Raw genomic sequence first — 19,798 nt, 5'->3', positions numbered from 1 at the left:
TGAACTGTGGTGTTGGAGAAAACTCTTGAGAGTCCCTTGGACTGCAAGGAGATCCAACCAGTCCATCCTAAAGGAGATCAGTCCTGGGTGTTCATTGGAAGGACTGATGCTGAAGCTGAAACTCCAATACTTTGGCCACCTGATGCGAAGAGCTGACTCATTTGAAAAGATCCTGATGCTGGGAAAGATTGGGGGCAGGAGGAGAAGGGAACGACAGAGGATGAGATGGCTGGATGGCATCACCAACTCAATGGACATGGGTTTAGGTGGACTCTGGGAGTTGGTAATGGACAGGGAGGCCTGGCGTGCTGCGGTTCATGGGGTCGCAAAGAATCGGACATGACTAAGCAACTGAACTGACTGACCACTGGAAAAACTAGGAGGTGATCCAAACTTAAACATTGAAGTTTGCTTTTTTACTGGAAAAATGCATTATTAGCACTGGGCTTTGCAGTAAACTAACTAGTTTATAAATTAGAGAAAGTAGCTGACATAAAATAGATTGTGTTTTTTAAATGACCCAATCAAAAAATGGGCCAAAGAACTAAACACATCGCTCCAAAGAAGACATACAGATGGCTAACAAACACATGATAAGATGCTCAACATCACTCATCAGAGAAATGCAAATCAAAACCACTATGAGGTACCATTTCCCACCGGTCAGAATGGCTATTAAAAAGTCTACAAACAGTAGGTGCTGGAGAGTGTGTGGAGAAAAGGGAACCCTCTTACACTGTTGGGAATGCAAACTAGTTACAGTCACTCTGGAAAATAGTGTGGAGATTCCTTAAAAAACTGGTAATAGAACTGGCATACAACCCAGCAGTCCTACTGCTGGGCGTACACACTGAGGAAACCAGAATTGAAAGAGACACGTGTACCCCAATGTTCATCACAGCACTGTTTAAATAGCTAGGACGTGGAAGCAAGCTAGATGTCCATGGGCAGACAAACAGATAAGAAAGTTGTGGTATATATACACAATGGAATATTACTCAACTATTAAAAAGAATACATTTGAATCAGTTCTCACAAGGTGGATGAAACTGGAGCCTATTATACAGAGTGAAATTAGTCAGAAACGAAAATGCCAGTACAGTATATACATGGAATTTAGAAAGATGGTAATGACGACCCTACATGCAAGACAGCAAAAGAGACACAGACTTTTGGACTCTGTGGGAAAAGGCGAGGGTGGGATGATTTGAGAGAATAGCATTGAAACATGTATATTACCATATGTGAAATAGATGACCAGTCCAAGTTTGATGCATAAAACAGGGCACTCAAAGCCAGTGCAAGGGGACAACCCAGAGGGATGGGATGGGGAGGGAGGGAGGGAGGTTCGGGACTAGGGGACACATGTACACCATGGCTGATTTCATGTCAATGTATGGCAAAAACCACCACAATATTGGAAAGTAATTAGCCTCCAATTAAATAAATCAATTAAAAATAGATTGTGTTTTTAAAAATTCTTATTTCAGTTGTGAGGTATTTCACGTACATACCAATATGTGCTGAAATTCTTATGTAGAAACAGTAAGGAAAAGTGGATGGTTCTTGATGAGTTCACCAAAGCCCTGTTAATATAAAATATAGCCTACGAATATATTTTTCTTTTTTTCTTATGACTTTTCTTGGCCACGTGACACAGCTTGTGGGATCTTAGTTTGTCAACCAGGGATCGAACCCATGTCCCCTGCATTGGAAGTGCAGAGTCTGAACCACTGGACCACCAGGGCACAGGCATCAAGCCTGTGCATATGTATTTTTCTGCTTTTCGGAAATCACTGGGCTTGACTCTCCAAGTTTTTCCCCTGGTGGTAGTTTAAAATATTTTAAATTTAGAAAGATGGTAACAATAACCCTGTGTATGAGACAGCAAAAGAGACACTGATGTATAGATCAGTCTTATGGACTCTGTGGGAGAGGGAGAGGGTGGGGAGATTTGGGAGAATAGCATTGAAACATGTATAATATCATGTATGAAATGAGTCTCCAGTCCAGGTTCGATGCACGATACTGGATGCTTGGGGCTGGTGCACTGGGACGACCCAGAGGGAGGGTATGGGGAGGGAGGAGGGTTCAGGATGGGGAACACAGGTATACCTGTGGCGGATTCATTTCGATATTTGGCAAAACTAATACAATATTGTAAAGTTTAAAAATAAAATTTTTAAAAAAAGAAAAAAACTATACTTGCTATTTTTATTTTCCGTATTATATGCAATGAATTTTAAATGAGATATGGATACTACAATAGAATATAAGATGTATAATACAATAAAAGGTAGTGATTACACAAATCAAGAAAGTTAAAATTAAGTAAAATACACTTAAAAAAAGTCATATTTCATTCTAATGTCTTTTACGATACTGAATCATATCAATTAAAAACTTAGTAGGAAAAAGATCAGTCTTTTTCTGATAGTGCTTTGAAATGGAAATGTGTATGAATTTGTAACTACCACCTAGCTTCACTGCTTAGTTTTACCGACTGATGTAAATCTCTTGGTTAACGTTTATATAATTACTTATATGTCAAAGTCTTAAAGACGCAGTTCAATTTAACTCAACTGACTTTGAAATAATTTACACACAGTTCTAAGAAGTACATGTAGAAAGATCGTGGGTGCCCTTTGCGTGCGTGCGTGTGTGCATGCTAAGTCGCTTCGGTCGGGTCCAACTCTTTGCAGTAGCTCTCCAGGCTCCTCTGTCCATGGGATTCTCCAGGTAAGAACACTGGAGTGGGTTGCCATTTCCTTCTGCAGGGGATCTTCCCAAGCCAAGGATCAAACCCTTGGTTCTTACGTCTCCTGCGTTGGCAGGTGTGTTCTTTACTACTAACTCCACCTGGGAAGCCTGTGCCCTTTGCTTAGTTTTCTCTAATGATAACATATTGTAAAATTATAGCACAATATCACAACCAAGAAATTGAGGTTGGTACGATCCACTCCTTTTGTTTAGATTTCCCCAGTTTTACATGTATGTGTTTTGTTGTATGCAGTTTTATCCCATTTATTATTTCCTTTTTTAAGGGGCAGAAACCTAGGCATGGCTTAGCTAGGTGTATCTAGTTCAGGATCTCTCATGAGGGTGGACTTTTCTAACCTTTTTTTTTTTTTTGGCCCTGTGCTGTATACTAGGCCCTTATCTGTTGATAGTGAGTACATGTCCATCTCAAACACCCCAACTATTCCTCCCGTTCCTCTTCCTTCCGTAAACATAAATTCATTCTCCATGTAAGTGCTTCTGTTTTGTAAATACGTTCATTCGTATCATTTTTTAAAAAAGATTCTGCATATAAGTGGTACCATGTGATACTTGTCTTTCTCTGACTTCATTTAGTATAATCTCCAGGTCCATCCATGTTGCTGCAGATGGCCTTATTTCATTCTTTTTAATGACTAATATTCCACTGTATGTATATACACACCACATCTTCTTTTCCCATTCATCTGTCGATGGTGTCTCGGCTATTGTAAACAGTGCCGCAATGAACGCGGGGGCGCTTGTATCCTTTCAAGCCATGGTTTTCTCGTGATACGTACCCAGAAGTGGGATTACTGGATCATATGGTAGTTCTATTCTTAGTTTTTTAAGGAGCCTCCATACTTTTCTTCATAGTGGTTGTGCCAATTTACATTCTCATCTGCAGTGTAGGAGGGTTCCCTTTTCTCCACACCCTCTCCATTTATTGTTTGTTGACTTTTTGATGGCCATTCTGACTGGTGTGAGGTGACATCTCGTCGTAGTTTTGACTTGCGTTGCTCTAATTCTTAATTAAGATGCTTAATTAATTGAGCATCTTTTCATATGCCCCTTAGCCATCTTATATGTCTTCTTTGGAGAATTGTCTGTTTGAGCCTTCTGCTCATCTTTTGATTGGGTTGTTTGTTTTTTGGATATTGAGATCTTTGTAAATTCAGAAATTAATCCCTTGTCAGAGATATTGAAAAATACTTTCCTCCCTGGGATAAATCACACTGGATTGTGGTGTATGATCCTTTTAACGTGTTGTTGAGGGGTTTTGCGTCTATGCTCATCAGTGACCCTGGCCTGTAATTTTCTTTTTTTGTGTGGTGTCTTTGTCTGGTTTTGATATCAGAGTGATGGTGGCCTCATAGAATGAGTTTGAGAATATTCCCTCCTCTGCAGTTTTTGGAAGAGTTCCAGAAGGATAGGTGTTACCTCTTCTCTAAATGTTTGATAGAATTCATCTATGAAGACTTTTGGTCCTAGAGGTTAGTTTTTTGGAAGTTTTTAAGTCGATTGGTCTGTTTGTATTTTCTATTTCTTTCTGTTTCAGTCTTGGGCGATTGTACCTTTTTAAGAATTTGTCTTATTTCTTTTAGGTTATCCATTTTATTGGCATATAGTTGCTTGCAGTAGTCTCTTATCCTTTGTATTTCTGTGGTGTCTGTTGTAACTTCTCTGTTTTCATTTCTAATTTTATTGGCTTGAACCCTCTCCCAACTAACTTTATAACTAAAGCAACTAAGAGAAAGAAGAACAAATAAAACCCAAAGTTAGTAGAAGGCAAGAAATCATAAAGGTCAGAGCAGAAATAAACGAAGTGGAGATGAGGAAAACGATAGAACAGACAATGAAACTAAAAACTGGTTCTTTGAAAGATAAAATTGATAAACCACAAGACAGGTTTCCCTAGGGCTGCAGCCATCTGACTACTCGGGTAGAGCTGGAGAATCTGCTTCTAGGATGGCTTGCTGGCATGGCTTTTGGTCCATTGCCATGTGCTCCACGCAGAGCTTCTTACAATCATCGTGGTACCCGGCTTCACTGAGTGAATGATTCGGGAGTCCTCTCCTGAGGAAGCCATAGTGCCTTTTTTGACCCGGTTGTTAGAAGTCTCTTCAGCCACATTCTCTTCATTCGGAGTGAGTCGCGAAGTGAAGCCTGCACTGACGGGCAAAGGAATTAAGTTCTGTGTTACAAATGGAGGGAGATCAGAGATTGGATGTAATTTTAAATTGCCACATGTGAGATTCCTTGAATTGTCTCAGTTTTCCAGGTGAGGAAATTTGTGACTGGAGAAGTTAAGTGACTGGTCCGAGGTGTGTAGCTAGGTGGAGAAGTGGGGCTTAAATGACAGCAGCCTGGTTCCTCATGAATCCTTTTTTTTTTTTCCCCCTTCTTCTGTCTATTTGTGTGTTGTTTTTACTGTGTGTGCTTTAATGCCCAGAGACCTTAATCTTTGGAAGTGAAAGTGAAACTTTACTGTTCGGAGACCATAACCCGTTGAGTGCATGTTGAAAAGTCATACTGACTTGACTTCTTCATAATCATCCATATCTGGATATTTATGATTTATTTTGCTCTATAATGCCTCCCTCCTGGTAGAATACTAGCATCTATTGCTACCTACTGAGATGCTCACCACTGTCATTTTGAAGGCGTGCTGACCTGGCAGCAAAGAATTTAAAGGTGTATATTGGGTAGTTTCCTATGACTAAACATTGGGAAGCAAACCTTTTCTCCACAGCTTTCAGCTTTTTATTTCTGTAATCCTCACACTTTCTGTAGCTGTTGGAACTATGGTGCATTGTGGTTCTAACAACTACAGAAAGTGTGAAAATCACAGAATTGCAAAATGGCACCACCAACTCAGCAGACGTGAGCTTGAGCAAATTCCGGGAGATGGTGAAGGACAGGGAAGCCTGGCAGGCTGTGGTCCATGGGGTCGCGGAGTCGGACACGACTGAGCAGCTGAACAACGATGGCGCTTTGTGAGCTGAAGTTGACAGTGGGTCAGGCTCCTCAGATGGACTTTGTTACTGATATCAAAGCAATAAATGCATTAGACCCTGCGTAGTTTTAGTACCGTAATCTGCTCCTGTGAATTTTTTTCTGGTTACTTTTAAGTGACCATAAAGAACTCTGTGCTATCTGGGGTAGTTTTCCTGTGTAGTGTGGGAGAGGTAAAATGACTTTTTTTTTAAAATTTAAACAGAATTGCTTTGTAAAATAACAATCACAATCACCAAAGCTATGCTAAAAGAGGTTTTAGAATTTTGATTATATATCTTCATATTTTCTGCTTCTATTTCATTTCGTTAGGCCATGGAAAAGTCTATATTAGGGGTAGCCCAAGGGATCTTTTTGACATATAAATTTGCGTACTCTATAGGATTGGAAAAAACCTTAAATGTAAATGCACTTTGAGCTTCCCTGATGGCTCAGTGGTAAAGAATCTGCATGCCAAGCAGGAGACACAAGAGTGTGGGTTTGATCCCTGGTTTGGGCAGATCCCCTGGAGAAGGAAATGGCAACCCACTCCAGTATTCTTGCCTGGGAAATCCCATGGAAAGAGGGGCCTGGTGGGCTACAGTTCATGGAGTCACAAAGAGTCAGACATGATTGAGCACACACACACACCACTACATTTTAGAGCATTACTAATGCACGCTTCAGGAGAAGGCAATGGCACCCCACTCCAGTACTCTTGCCTGGAAACTCCCATGGATGGAGCAGCCTGGTAGGCTGCAGTCTATGGGGTCGCTAAGAGTCGGACACGACTGAGTGACTTCACTTTCACTTTTCACTTTCAAGCATTGGAGAAGGAAATGGCAACCCACTCCAGTGTTCTTGCCTGGAGAATCCCAGGGACGGGGGAGCCTGGTGGCCTGCCATCTATGGGGTCACACAGAGTCGGACACGACTGAAGTGACTTAGCAGCAGTAGCAGCAGCAATGCACACTTCTGTTTATAACATACTGTATTAATGTATCCATATAAAAATCTTCATGTTTAAATGACATAAGCAGTGCAGTGTAATTGAAGGAAGAGTGGATTTCCATGGGCTAACCAGTATTAAAACAGGATAAACCATCAGAAGTTAACTAAAGGAACTTAGAGAAGCCAGGGTGGGGTGTTTAAAGGGTAAAGCTTCCTGCCTTTTTAAGCAACTTCCTGTTGACCTCTAAGGACTTGACAACCATATATTGTATTTGACAGCACTCGGTGAATTTCTTAATAATGAGGTTAAGTTCTCACATGCACACACACAGATATCTAGTTTCCCATCTAGGCTAATTCAGATCCTAAATTCCTGATTTGCCTCTGGTACCCACCTCTCTTTGTGTGACAGCACTCAGTGAATTTCTTAGTAATGAGGCAAAGTGATTACATGTCCAGACCTATATGCTTGGGCAGTTTCAAACCCTTGAAAGTCTTGATTTTTTTATCCGCTTAAAAATACGGGACTTTCCTATTGGTCCAGTGGTTAAGACTTTGCCTCAATGTGGGGGGTGCCAGTTTGATTCCTGTTGAGGATCTAAGATTCCCACGTGCCTCCTGGCCAGAAAACCAAAACAGAAAACAGAAGCAATATTGTAGCAGATTCAATACAGACTTATAAAAAATGGTCCACATTAGAAAAAAACAACAACAGATGCGAGAGAGGGCCTAGATAAGAGTTTGATGTTAAGAAGTCCTATCAAGGTTAGATAGAGATTGAGATCATCTGATTATAAAGTGACATCGGGTTGGACTGGGAAAAGTTCTTCCAGAACAACAGTAGAAGCATGGTGTTCGTCGTGCTAACTTGGAACCCCAGCCCCCTGTCCTCATTCTGAGCCCTGTACATAAAAGTTTTTGAGACGTGGCATTTCTCTTCCATGTGTTTCTCTGAGTCTTCCTCCTTTCCCTGATAACTTGGTGGTTTAGTTGCTTAGTCGTGTCTGACTCTTTGCGACCCCATGGACTGTAGCCCACCAGGCTCCTCTGTCCATGGAATTCTCCAGGCAAGAATGTTGGAGTGGGTTGCCATTTCCTTCTCCATCCCTGATACTTAACGGAAACTTTCTTATCATCTTGGCAAAATGACCCTGGTTTCCATGAACCCCAAACAAAAGTATAAATTTGGTTATACAGATCGGTTCAGTTGCTCGGTAATGTCCAACTCTTTGTGACCCAGTGCACTGCAGCATGCCAGGCCTTGCTATCTATCACCAACTCCTGGAGCTTGCTCAAACTCATGTCCATCAAGTTGGTGATGCCATCCAGCCATCTTATTGAATAGCTCTTAGAGGGCCAGTACAAGTGGATCCCTCAAAACTAGGGAGGTGCACATCATGGGTAATGATGTGACTTTTTTCTTTAGAAAGGATAGAACAGTCCTTCATTTAAAACTAAAACAAACGTGGGAGTCCTTAACAACAGCATTTATCCTATGGTTAGTCGGTCCTTGGTGTCTGTAGCAATGTGGCGTCATGAACCAATGCATACTTTCCCAGGGCTAGAAAAGGAGCAAATCTTTAGGTTCAGTAGGTGGCCATCGTCAGGAACAAGGAACTTGACCACCTGTTCCGTCTTGAAGCCAATGCGAAGAAGAAACTGGAGCTTGACCAAAGGCTGGTTAGTTTCTTCTGAGCTGCAACCAGAATTAAATGCCTGGCAGACCATTTAATGATTGTGGTCATCCATTTTTGTGGTGGCAAGATGCAAATGGGAAATCTTGCAGGCCAGCCAAGCCTTCTTTGGAACTGAGAGGATGGGCAGTCCTCGGTGTGGTTCAGTCTTGCAATTTGGTTTTTCAGCTTGTGCTTATAGAATAAGCAGAGGACTCAATTCATTTAGACTTTATTTAAAAAGAATAAAATAATTTAACCAGTGTGTAAAACTGAGAAGGCTCTGGGACACACAGCTCCCCCGTCCCAACCTTATGTGTATAAGCAACCCAGCTCTGTGGAATTTATACTGCTACTCATGAGTGGAGCTCTTTTCAACTTCTCTGTCCCTGAAACTATGTTTATTTCATCATCTCGGAAGAGATGTCACTTCCTTAGATGTTGGAAAGTGAGTGATCCCTCTTTTCTCGTTCGAGTGAGAAGTAAGTTGATCACAAAGCAAGAACACTCCTTTGGCTGTAGTTAGGGTAGACCCTCCTGCTCTGAGGACCTTGAGCCATCAGTGTCCCTTTTTGGGTGAGATTGTAGTTTTAGACTAAGTACGAAGAAGCACTCACTCGTCATCAGATCTTGAAAAGTGAAGTTAGTTAATATGAATGTATATTTCTACTAGATGAAGGTTGTACCTGTAGAGCAAGCGTAGGCAGATGAGGATTTCTAATGACAAAAGTGAATGGGAGTTTATGCTTATAAAATGCTTAAATACCAGATTATATAAATATAAAAGTGAAAGTTCTCTTCAGTCACCTTCCCTCTCCACTCAGTGAAGAATCTGCCTGCAATGCAGGTTTAATCCCTGGGTCGGGAAGAGCCCCTGGAGAAAGAAGTGGCAACCCACTCCGGTACTCATGCCTGGAGAATTCCATGGACAGAGGAGCCTGGCAGGCTACAGTCCATGGGATCGCAGAGAGTCAGACACGACTGAGCAACTAACTTTCACTTTCAGTGTGGTATACAGTCTTTAAAAACTTAAAAAAAAAAAAAAGCATGTACTAATTTATAAAAACACTAAAAGAATTACTGGGATTATGAGCAATTTCTGGTGCTTTTTAAAACTTAATAATCAGAAACTTTGTTCTCTATCAGTGGATAAAGATAGCTACTTACCCAGTTTAAATGTGCAAGAATTTGAGAATTTTCTCAAACTTTTTGTGAATTACTTACTTTTGTTGAAATTGAACTTATTTACACAAACTTAAGGATGTTTCAGTCATCAGTTGTAAGAAATGTGATTTTTTTTTTACTATTTTCCATATATTGATTCTATATTGATATTCTATCCTTGTTAATAGGTTCATAGTCCTGAATTTTTTGTGTGTTATGACTTTTTAGGTCTGTTTTGATTTGTCTGTTTTTCCTTGTCATTTTTTGACCTTTTTTTCCCTCATTCCTCTTTTTCATCTAATTTTGATCCCTTATGCTGTTATCTCTTCTGCATTTTTGTCAGATGAGTATTTATCATTTGATGTTTTAACTAATACTATATCATCACCTCATTTTGTTTGCCGTGTCATCACTAGAAGTGTTGACTTTCTGGTGTTTCCCCTGAATACACAATGTTATCCTGTCGATTTCTAAAATCAAGGGAAATTTTTATATCATGTACCTATGGACTGCTGTTACACACTACCCCAAAACAGCACTTTCAGACTCTAAAATGCCCACTGTAGGATCTTACCTGTGAATCCACTTGGCATGTGTCAAAAGTTAGTTATTCCAAAGAATGATTTAAACATCCAGCACATTTTAAAGCTGCTTTTGGAGTCTGTCTTTGTGAGAACTTGGATAGGTGGAGAGAAAGTTTGCAGATGATAGATGATCATTGAAGCAGTCCTGTGGGTTTTAGAATGTTTCAGATGAGAGATTATACACAGTTATTTGTGAGTCATCAGAAAATGAAAAGTTGCCTTTCCCAATCCTATGAATGTAAGAGGAACCTCGAGAGGTCAGCTCAGAGCAGCTGGAGATGATGACGAAATCTTTTTTTATAAACAATTAAAACTTACACAGAAAATGCCATAGTCTTTGGACACAGTGTTTATTGGATGTGACTGCTGAAAAGTGTGCGTGACTATTCTCTACTGTGTATTGAAATTAATAAGCATTTGTCTGTTGGTTTTTATTTTAATGTCTAGATTTTGTTGTTGTTGTTTAGTTGCTATGTCATTGTCTCTTTGCAACCCCATGGACTGTAACCTGCCAGGCTCCTCTGTCCTTGGGGTTTCTCAAGCAAAAATGCTGGAGTGGGTTGCTATTTCCTTCTCCAGGGGCTCTTCCCGACCCAGGATCAAACTCGAGTCTCCTGCATTGGCAGGTGGGTCTTTACCACTGAGCCACCTGGGGAGCCCAATGTCTAGATTACCTGTGGGTAATTATCTTATAAGATAACGTGTGTTCTTTATTAAAGGAAGGGCCTTTCTATCCAAGAAAGCCCAAGACTCACACAATGACTGTACTTCTTGAATTTATTAAATTGGAAGTCAGTCACTGAAATGTGGCTTCTGTGTCCTCATGGAAGCTGGCAGTGCCATTTCAGAACACACAGTGAGTTTCATCCGGAATCTGACTGTGGGCTCCACAGGAATGGTTGGTCAGGGCTGAGTCAAGAAGGCCCTGGCTCTTACTGACAGGATGATTTCTCCTGGCGTTTGTTCTTTCAGTCCTGTTGGGGGAGAAGTGAAGTTGGAGGTACATCCGCAGAATCCATTAGCGTCCCTTTGGGATAGAGCTGTCAACAGCTTCACGTCTCGAACGTCTATGAGGCATGTTGTGTCCTTGACGAAGAAATGTGTTTCCCCGTGTGTCTGATAAAGTAAACATCCGCAGTGCCAAAGGCGGAGTGCCAGGCACATCTGTGTCCATAGACAATGCTGTTGAATTAAGGGCCGACCTGGAAAATGACTGACCTGCCACAGAGTTCATGCGGCGTCATTCACTTGTTCTTTGGGGGCACTTTTATTGCGTATTTGATCGTGGATTTACATGTCTTTTAAACTTCGAGCTCACTGGGTTCTAATTGGTTACTCTGAATGAGCTAAGCTTTCTCTTGTTGCCGTGACAGTTAAGCTCCCTGCAAGCAAGTATCATATCTAACCTTGGTGATCTACGTAGGCACACAGCAAAGGCAAAACTTAAAAATGCTTTGCGTTTAATGACTCAGATAAAATGAGTGGTGGTAAGAAAAGTAGAGAAACTGAAATCTTTTTTTATTTTTATTTTTTTAAATATTTACTTTTATCTGTTTATTTGGCTGCACTGGGTCTTAGTTGCGGCAGGTGGGATCTAGCTCCCTGACCAGGGATCGAACCTGGGCCCCTGCACTGGGAGCGGGAAACTGGACCACCAGGGAAGTCCCTAAAATGTTTAAAGCATCCCCATGACTCTAGGTTCCAGTCACCGTAGATAAGTATGAATTAGACACTCACCCGACTCATTAAGTTTTTGTTTTTAACTTAATGAAGTTTCTTAGTCTGGGGAGGTCTAGAAAGGATTCAGAGCACATGGATTCCAAAATTTGGATTTAAAAGACCTTTAATTGTTGTCATAATTCCATAACCTAGGTATTTAAGATCTATTTCTCCTACTCAGTCTATCTGTCCCATCAGAGGAGGGATCAGCTTTTCAGTGAGTGGTATCTTGGCAGGTTTCTGAGAAAATAACGGGCTTCACTGACCTCTAGGAAATGTAATTTATGTCCATGTGTAAATAAAATGCCAGACATCTTAGTTGCCTCTAATTTGATGAACAACAATGAAAAGCAAGTGGCTTGAGTGAGTGGCGAACTTCAGCTTAATAGGAGGTCACTGTTTGTTTGTTTTTTTAATGTATAACCCTTTGCTGTTGAAATATTAAGTTAATCTTCTAATTTTTGAAATACTTAGTTTTCTCTATGAACTTTGCAATTTTTATTGATACAAATTTTGACATTATATATGGTTTTCTAAATATAGAGCAAAGTAATAAAAAACAATCTAGGCTATTGTCAACCTAACAATAAACTATAAGAGTTGCTTATTATAGAAAGATAGAAAATATAAATAAGCTCATAAAAAACAGTAAAGTCATTTATTAGGACTTCCCCCGTGGTTCAGAGGTTAAGACTCCGTGCTTCCATTGCAGAGGGCATGAGTTTGACCCCTGGTCCCAGAACTAAGATCCCACTTGCCACAGAGTGCAACCGCCACCACCCCCCTACCCCCAAATTGCTTGTTAAGCATATATATCCTATAAGGTATTTTTACTCCCTTTTGTATACATACATGTGTTGGCTTTTTGCTTTATAGAATAAAGCTTTGTACTTTTTCCCTGAACATGTTTTTTATTGGTTGCATAGTAATATATTCAATGGGTGTAGATAAACCTTAATTTATATCAAGTAGTATTTTGTTGATAACTCCCAGATTTCCAGTTTTTTTTTGGGGGGGGGGATAAATTGTTTGCAACTTTCTAAAGCCTCTTTCTTTAGAATGGTGCTATAAATGGTAGCTCATTTCCTGAGTTAACTCCCAGGTCCTAACTGATACCTATCACATGGCTAAGCTTCCCAGCTGGACAAACGGTGCTCCAGTGTTTAAAACACAGCATCTGCTTATCATTATTTCCATGGCAATCTCTATAATAATTCGGTCAGCACCCGGCATAGTGCCAGTCACAATGGGCACTGAACAAAATATGAATGAGTGGAGTCTGGAATTCCCTCTGTCCAGGTTGTCCTGGCCAGGGCAGCCAAGTAGAACAGATGGTGTTCACTTTCTGGAATGTGGGGAGGGGGTGTGGGTCGCAGGGAGGCCACACGGGGTAGCAGGATCCCTTTGACCGTGTTTTTGGCAGTTGTCAGTAATTCAGTCTTAGCAGCTTTGGTAAAGAAAGTTCTTTAGAGTACTCCCCTGGCAATCCAGTGGCCAAGACTCTGTACTTCCACTGCAGAAGGCACAGGTTCGATCCTCAGTCAGGGAAGTAAGATCCCACGTGCTGCATAGGCAAGAAAAAAATAAACAAAGAACCCATTTCTTTGGAAAGAGTGTTTATCACTGGCAAAGTTGAGAGAGAAGGGAGAGACAAAAGGTATATTGAACAACAAACTTGACCTTGATTGAAATTTATAAAACACTGTACACAACAGCGACAGAATATACATCTGTTGTACATTCAATATTTATCTTGTTCTAGACCACAAAACAATGAATTGAAGAGGGTAGTTTCTTAAAAGTTTGAAACTGAAAGTCGCTCAGTGTGTCCGACTCTCTGCAACCCCATGGACTATACAGTCCATGGAATTCTCCAGGCCAGAATACTGGAGTGGGTCGCCTTTCCCTTCTCCAGGGGATCTTCCCAACCCAGGGATAGAACCAAAGTCTCCTGCATTGCAGGTGGATTCTTTACCAGCTGAGCCACAAGGGAAGCCCAAGAATACTGGAGGTGGTTATCCTATCCCTGCTCCAGCAGATCTTCCCAACCCAGGGATAGAATCCAAGTCTCCTGCATCGCAGTTGGATTCTTTACCAACTGAGCTATCAGGGAAGCCCTTTTTTTAAAAAGCATTTTAAAAAAATGTTTTAACCATATTCCTACCATATCATGTAGCTATTCCATTTCTAGCTAATTATCCAAAAAGAAAGCATAGGTCCTTACAAAGACTTGTACACACTGATACCTGAATTTTCATAGTCATTTTGTTTGTAAAAACCAGAAACTAGAGATAACTTGTATGTCTTATAGTGAATGGATAAATGAACTGTGATGTATTCGTACCACCGAATACTGCTCAGAAACAAAAATAGCCTTTTGAGATGTGCAGCAACGTAGATGAATCTCAAAATAATTATGTTAAAGTAAAAGAAGTTGGACAAAAAAGGGCACATACTTTATGGCTCCATTTGTATAAAACTTCAGAACATGCATACTCGTCTATAGTGACAGATGAGTGATTGCCTAAGGATAAAGACTGAAGGAAGATTACAGAGCATGAAACAAGGAAACATCACAGGGGTGTGGTGAGTTTGTTCATTATCTTGATTGTTATGAAAACAATATTGGTTTCATAGGTTAAACATAATGTCAAAACTTGTAAATAAGATGTTTAGTTATATGTCAATTATATTTCAGTAAAGCTGTTTAAAATATAAATAAATGATAGGCATTCATGATTCCATGACTGTTTACTTCATCATAATGTTTATTATACACCTTCATGTAAATGGCAGGACATTTTTCCATATACTTTGCTGGATCAGCAAAAGGGTCCTGCTTGCTGCTTTGTGGTTCTTCAAGCCAGAATCAATGGAAAGTGTTAGGATTCTAGAAAATATTCTCCTATTTCTCACAGAGGAAAAATCTTCCATAGTTGTACATGGTTTACAATTAAGCACTGGTTTTTTCCTTCGAGTAGTAACTCACTTTCAGTTTTCACATTCATGCATTGGAGAAGGAAATGGCAAACCACTCCAGTATTCTTGCCTGGAGAATCCCAGGGACAGAGGAGCCTGGTGGGCTGCCGTCTATGGGGTCGCACAGAGTCAGACACGACTGAAGCGACTTGGCAGCATCAGCAGCAACTTGACTTCTAATGAGGAACTCAATCATGGCATATCAGCTTGAGTAGACAAGAGGAATAGAAAATGTGAAAGTGAAATTGAACTCGTAAAGACAGAATGGAATGGTTAGTACCCGGAACTGGAGGGTGAGGAAAATGGGGAGAATGTTGGTCTAAGGTTACACACTTCAGTTAGAAATTGAATAAGTTTTGGAGAACCTAATGCACGGTACTGTATTACAGGTGTACTTGAAGGTTACTGAGAGTAGATCTTACATGTTTTCACCACAGAGAAAGATATGGTAGTTATGTGATTTGATGGCAGTGACGTAGCTCAAAGCTAGGGGAGTTAGGGGACAGAGTAAAGGCTCGCAAAACAGACATTATTTCTTTCCTTTTTTTCGTGGCTGAGTAATATTCTGTTGTATATATGTACCTTTTTCATACAGAGTTTAGTCAGAGAAAGACAAGTGTTGTGTATCACTTACGTAGAATCTAAAAAATGGTACAAACGAACTTTTTTATAAAACAGTCACAGATCTAGAAAACAAACCTATGGTTACCAAGAGGGAAAGCAGGTGGGAAGGATAAATAGGGAGATCGGAATTGACATATACACACTACTATAAGAAGTGATAAAATAAGAAATACATAACTGATAGATAACTGACTCAATAATAGCACAGGAAACTCTCCTCAATACTCGGTAATGGCCTGTATGAGAAAAGAATCAAAAGCAGTGGATATATGTATGTATGTAACTGATTCACTTTGATGTACAGCAGAAACTAACCCAACATTGTAAATCAAGTATACCCCAATAAAATTCTTTCAAAGCTTTTTTAAAGGTAAAAAATGTGTATATGTATGTCTTAGTAAGTTTCAAATAAAGTTTTTAAAAACACACTAAGTAGAAACAAATTGTGGTGATGATAATTCAGTGGTGACTACTTGCGATTCATGGGGTTCTCAAGGCAAAAATACTGAAGTGGTTTGCCGTTCCGTTCTCCAGGGGACCACGTTTCGTCAGAACTCTCCGCCAAGACCCGTCCGTCTTGGGTGGCCCTACACGGCACGCCGTAGTTTCGTTGAGTTAGACAAGGCTGTGGACCATGTTTGGACCACTTGCCAGTTGAGTTAAGACCATATTCCTGTGCTGATGACTTGCTGGCTCTGTGGTTTGAGCCCCCATTTCCCGTTCAGTTGCGGCTGGCCCTTCTCCCAGAACGCACTCTGCTACCCCCCTCTTCATTAACTGGTTGATGCTTTTTTTCCGCCTGTGCTTTTGCCCACTTCAGCCTTTATATACCTATGTGGTAAATTCCTACCTGTCTTGAAGGACATTCCATGCAGACACCAGCATACTCTGAGTAAACATACTCTGATCCTCCCAGCTGGAAATTTGCCCTGCGTTCTGTGTTTCGGCACACATTAAGTACGTATTTTGTACCCTGGGCCTTATGGGTATGTATAGGTTGGCCACATCTGCCACGCTTTTCCGGAACTGAACAGATACAGGGCTAGTCATTTGGCTACTGTTGATACGTAGATGCATTTCAGTTGTTCAATAAACTTCTTCACTTACTAAAATTGCTGTAACTATTAATGCCGATGAAGGAAGCAATGACAAGACAAGCAGAAGGAAACAAAAATTGTTTTGGGACTTCCCTGGCAGTCCAGTGGTTAAAATTTCATTCCTCCAATGCAGGGGCCCTGGGTTTGATTCCCTGGTCAGGGAACTTAAGATCCCACATGCCACAAGGCAAGGATAGGAAATTTTAAAAATAAAAAAATATAGAAAAACTTTTTTCCCCAGAGGTTCAAGAGCGAGGGGACATACATATAACTATGGCTGATTCACGTTGATGTTTGGCAGAAACCAACACAATATTGTAAAGCAATTATCCTGCAATTAAAAATAATTTGCGTTAAAAAATTGTTTTTTCAATTGTGTTTTTGAACCACATGTGTATTCCTTTGTTCACAGCAGAGGGGTGGTAGATTTACTGTCCTCATGACACTTTTTTTCCCCCCCTTAAGCTAACATTTTAATTATGGACCCTCTCTTCCCCTCACAGTCTTAGAACCAGGCAATGGCAAGGAAAAGAGAGGTCACTTTGTAAATTTACATTGGCTAGAAGTGATCCACTCTGATAATTCACACAGAACTATTTAAGAGTTGGCTTAAGAGCATCTTAACATTAGTCACTGTGTCATAAAAAGAGCACGAATTAGGTAGGAGTTGTGGAATATCTGAAGAAACATGTTTTTTTGGATTTTAAGTGAGCTGTTCTGTGACTGTCCCCTCCTTGATCACTTCTTATATTTATTTTCCAGGTCCGGACTCTCTTTGTCAGCGGTCTCCCTCTGGACATCAAACCTCGGGAGCTATATCTGCTTTTCAGACCATTTAAGGTACCTTTTCTATCTTTTAGAAATCATAAAAGGAGACAGAAAGTGGGTCTGTCTGGAGAAAGAGATGAAATGTTTGAGAAACGCCTATTTTTTAAAGTGGTTAGTGAGTAAGAAGATTTAACAACTCAGTTCTAATATACAGTCTCACTTTGGATATACTGAAATGGCCTTTTGTCCTCCCAGCCGCTAATCTCGAGAAGCTAATCTGTCCTAATTTAAAACAGCCTCAGTTTCCTCCCTGTGTATTCTCTGCCAATTGAGGGTATTTTGAGTACAGATCACCCCAGATACCATCAGTGACTTACCATGTATTATCTCAAATGCAGAAGTATAAGTCAAGCCCTACCCCTAGGAGGTTCCTTATTAGCTGAAATACTGCTGTTCATACAATTCCTAGGAGACATAATAGGTTAAATAAGCTTTTATGAACTTGACAAGGAACCTAAAACCATTATTTTTTCGTTGGCAAAATGTCCAGCGTTGCTGAAACAGTAGAACAGAATTTTAAAGAACTGCTTGGCAAGAGTTGAGGGACATCTTCCCTGGTGCTTTGTGAGTGCTTAGTATCTCAGTGTGTCTAACTCTTCGCAACCCTATGGACTATAGCCCACCAGGCTCCTCTGCCCATGGAACTTTCCGGCAAGAATACCAGAGTGGGTTGCCCTTCCTTCTTCCAAACCCAGGGACCGAACCTGCATCCCTTATGTCTCCTATGTTGCCCAGCAGATTCTTTACCACTGTGCCACCTGGTGAAATATTTAATACAAGTTGTCTGTCCATTGTGATTATCAAGATAAATTTACTTTAGAGATCGTTAATGTTGTTGGGATTGAAAATTTAACAGGAAAATTGAACTAAGGCTGAAATAACCGTGCTGCACAGAGAAACCTTGAAAGTTAGCCTTTGGAGGGTCAGGGACAGCTGGGATTGGGCATAGTGTGGGCTGGAGGCCTTGGCCCTCAAGGAGCGATCCTGCACGTCAGGGCAGATTTCAGGGCCTGTGTCTGAGCTGGTCCCGTCGGCTGAGAACATGTCAGCAGCAGTGTCTGGCCAGGGCCACACTTAGGACTGAGTGATGGACCGTCTTGATTGCTGGTTAAAGATCCATTCTGATGGAAGCAAGATCCGAGCCACAGAGGCAGGACAGGTTCTAGCTTCTTAGGGAGAGAGAGTAAATGTGACAGCTGAAAACAGCTGGGTTGGAGAGAAGAACGGGGGTTGAGGGGGCGGTCAGTGAAAACCAACAGAGATAAAACAGTCTAGTTTATGTGCCCCAAAGGCACAAGGTGATAATGGACTTAACTCCATTCTGACAGCTCTCCGTTTTTCTGCTGTTTTTTTTTTTTTTTTAATTGGAATATAATTGCTTTACAGTGTTGTTAGTTTCTACTGTATAGCATTGAGAATCGACATTATATATACGTATATCCCCTCCCTCTTGAACCTCATCTTCCCGTCACACCCCTCTGGATCATCACAGAGCTCCCTGTGCTTTACAGGAGCTTCGTGCTAGTTAATATAAGACAGCTCTCCTTTTAATGCAATGATAATGATGATGTTACAGAGGGAAACAGGTTAGCCGAGGGGTTGGCTAGAGGAAGTGGGGAAGAAAGAGAAGGTGCTATGGGAAGAGTGCCAGCTTGGCAGAATTTCCCATTTCTTCTGCAGGATTGCAGTTTGTACAGTTTTGTAGGATGAGGACTTTTTAAGCTAACCATTCCTCTTAATGAACACAACAGCCGTGTTTCTGTGTGCATATGGAGAGACCTAGTAGTAAGTCCCTTAGGAATTATCTCACTTAATTCTCATCCCAGTCCTTTAAAGTGGGTTAGCCTCATTTTTTCCCCCGCTAAAGAAAGAAAATGAAACTTGGAGCAGTTGAATACATTTTGCTCAAGTTCACACACATCGTAAGTGGCAGGGCCAGGATCAAACCCAAGCAGTTTGACTCTGCCATTCCTATTCTGAACTACCGTGTGATGCAGCTTCTGATTTCTGTGACTTGAGAGGACAGTATATCCCTACAAGTGGTCTTTTACTTGAGTGAAATACCCATTTGTCCTCTGCCTCTGAGGCCTTCGGGGTCTTTAAACCTGTGTGTTTTTCAGAGAGCGAGAGCACCTTGAAAAAGCAAGAGGCAGGGCTGTGAATCATGACCTCTTGGGCCAAAAGAGCTCAAGGCCTTTGAGGTAAAATGTTTACAGTAGCTAATTGGTAACATAGTTCTCTGCTGGGAAGATAGGAGGGTGAATCAGTTGAAACATGCTGCCCAGAAACCCCAACGCGAAAGTCAGGACCCTGGTACATTCCTACAACCCTTTTTTAATTAAAGTCCCTGGTGGCTGACCCTCGTCTGCAAATCTTTGTCTGGACCAATATGTGCTGTGGTCAGTCATGTCAAGTGGTGTTTTTTTTT

The 19,798-nt window shown here is 40.9% G+C and overlaps 1 protein-coding gene across 2 annotated transcripts in view; it reads left to right on the top strand.

The window, feature by feature from the left end:
• Positions 1-19,798, top strand: part of RBPMS (RNA binding protein with multiple splicing) — a 202,807-nt gene that overhangs the window by 64,933 nt on the left and 118,076 nt on the right. For both annotated transcript variants that reach the window (XM_010838816.1, XM_010838817.1), the window contains exon 2: positions 17,305-17,382. In XM_010838816.1, the coding sequence (XP_010837118.1) occupies positions 17,305-17,382 (78 nt within the window). The remainder of the gene's footprint in view (positions 1-17,304; positions 17,383-19,798) is intronic.

This window comes from Bison bison, unplaced genomic scaffold (assembly GCF_000754665.1).
Source record: "Bison bison bison isolate TAMUID 2011002044 unplaced genomic scaffold, Bison_UMD1.0 scf7180017864105, whole genome shotgun sequence".
In the NCBI taxonomy this organism is placed as follows: domain Eukaryota; kingdom Metazoa; phylum Chordata; class Mammalia; order Artiodactyla; family Bovidae; genus Bison; species Bison bison.
This window is presented reverse-complemented; position numbering and strand designations above follow the sequence as displayed.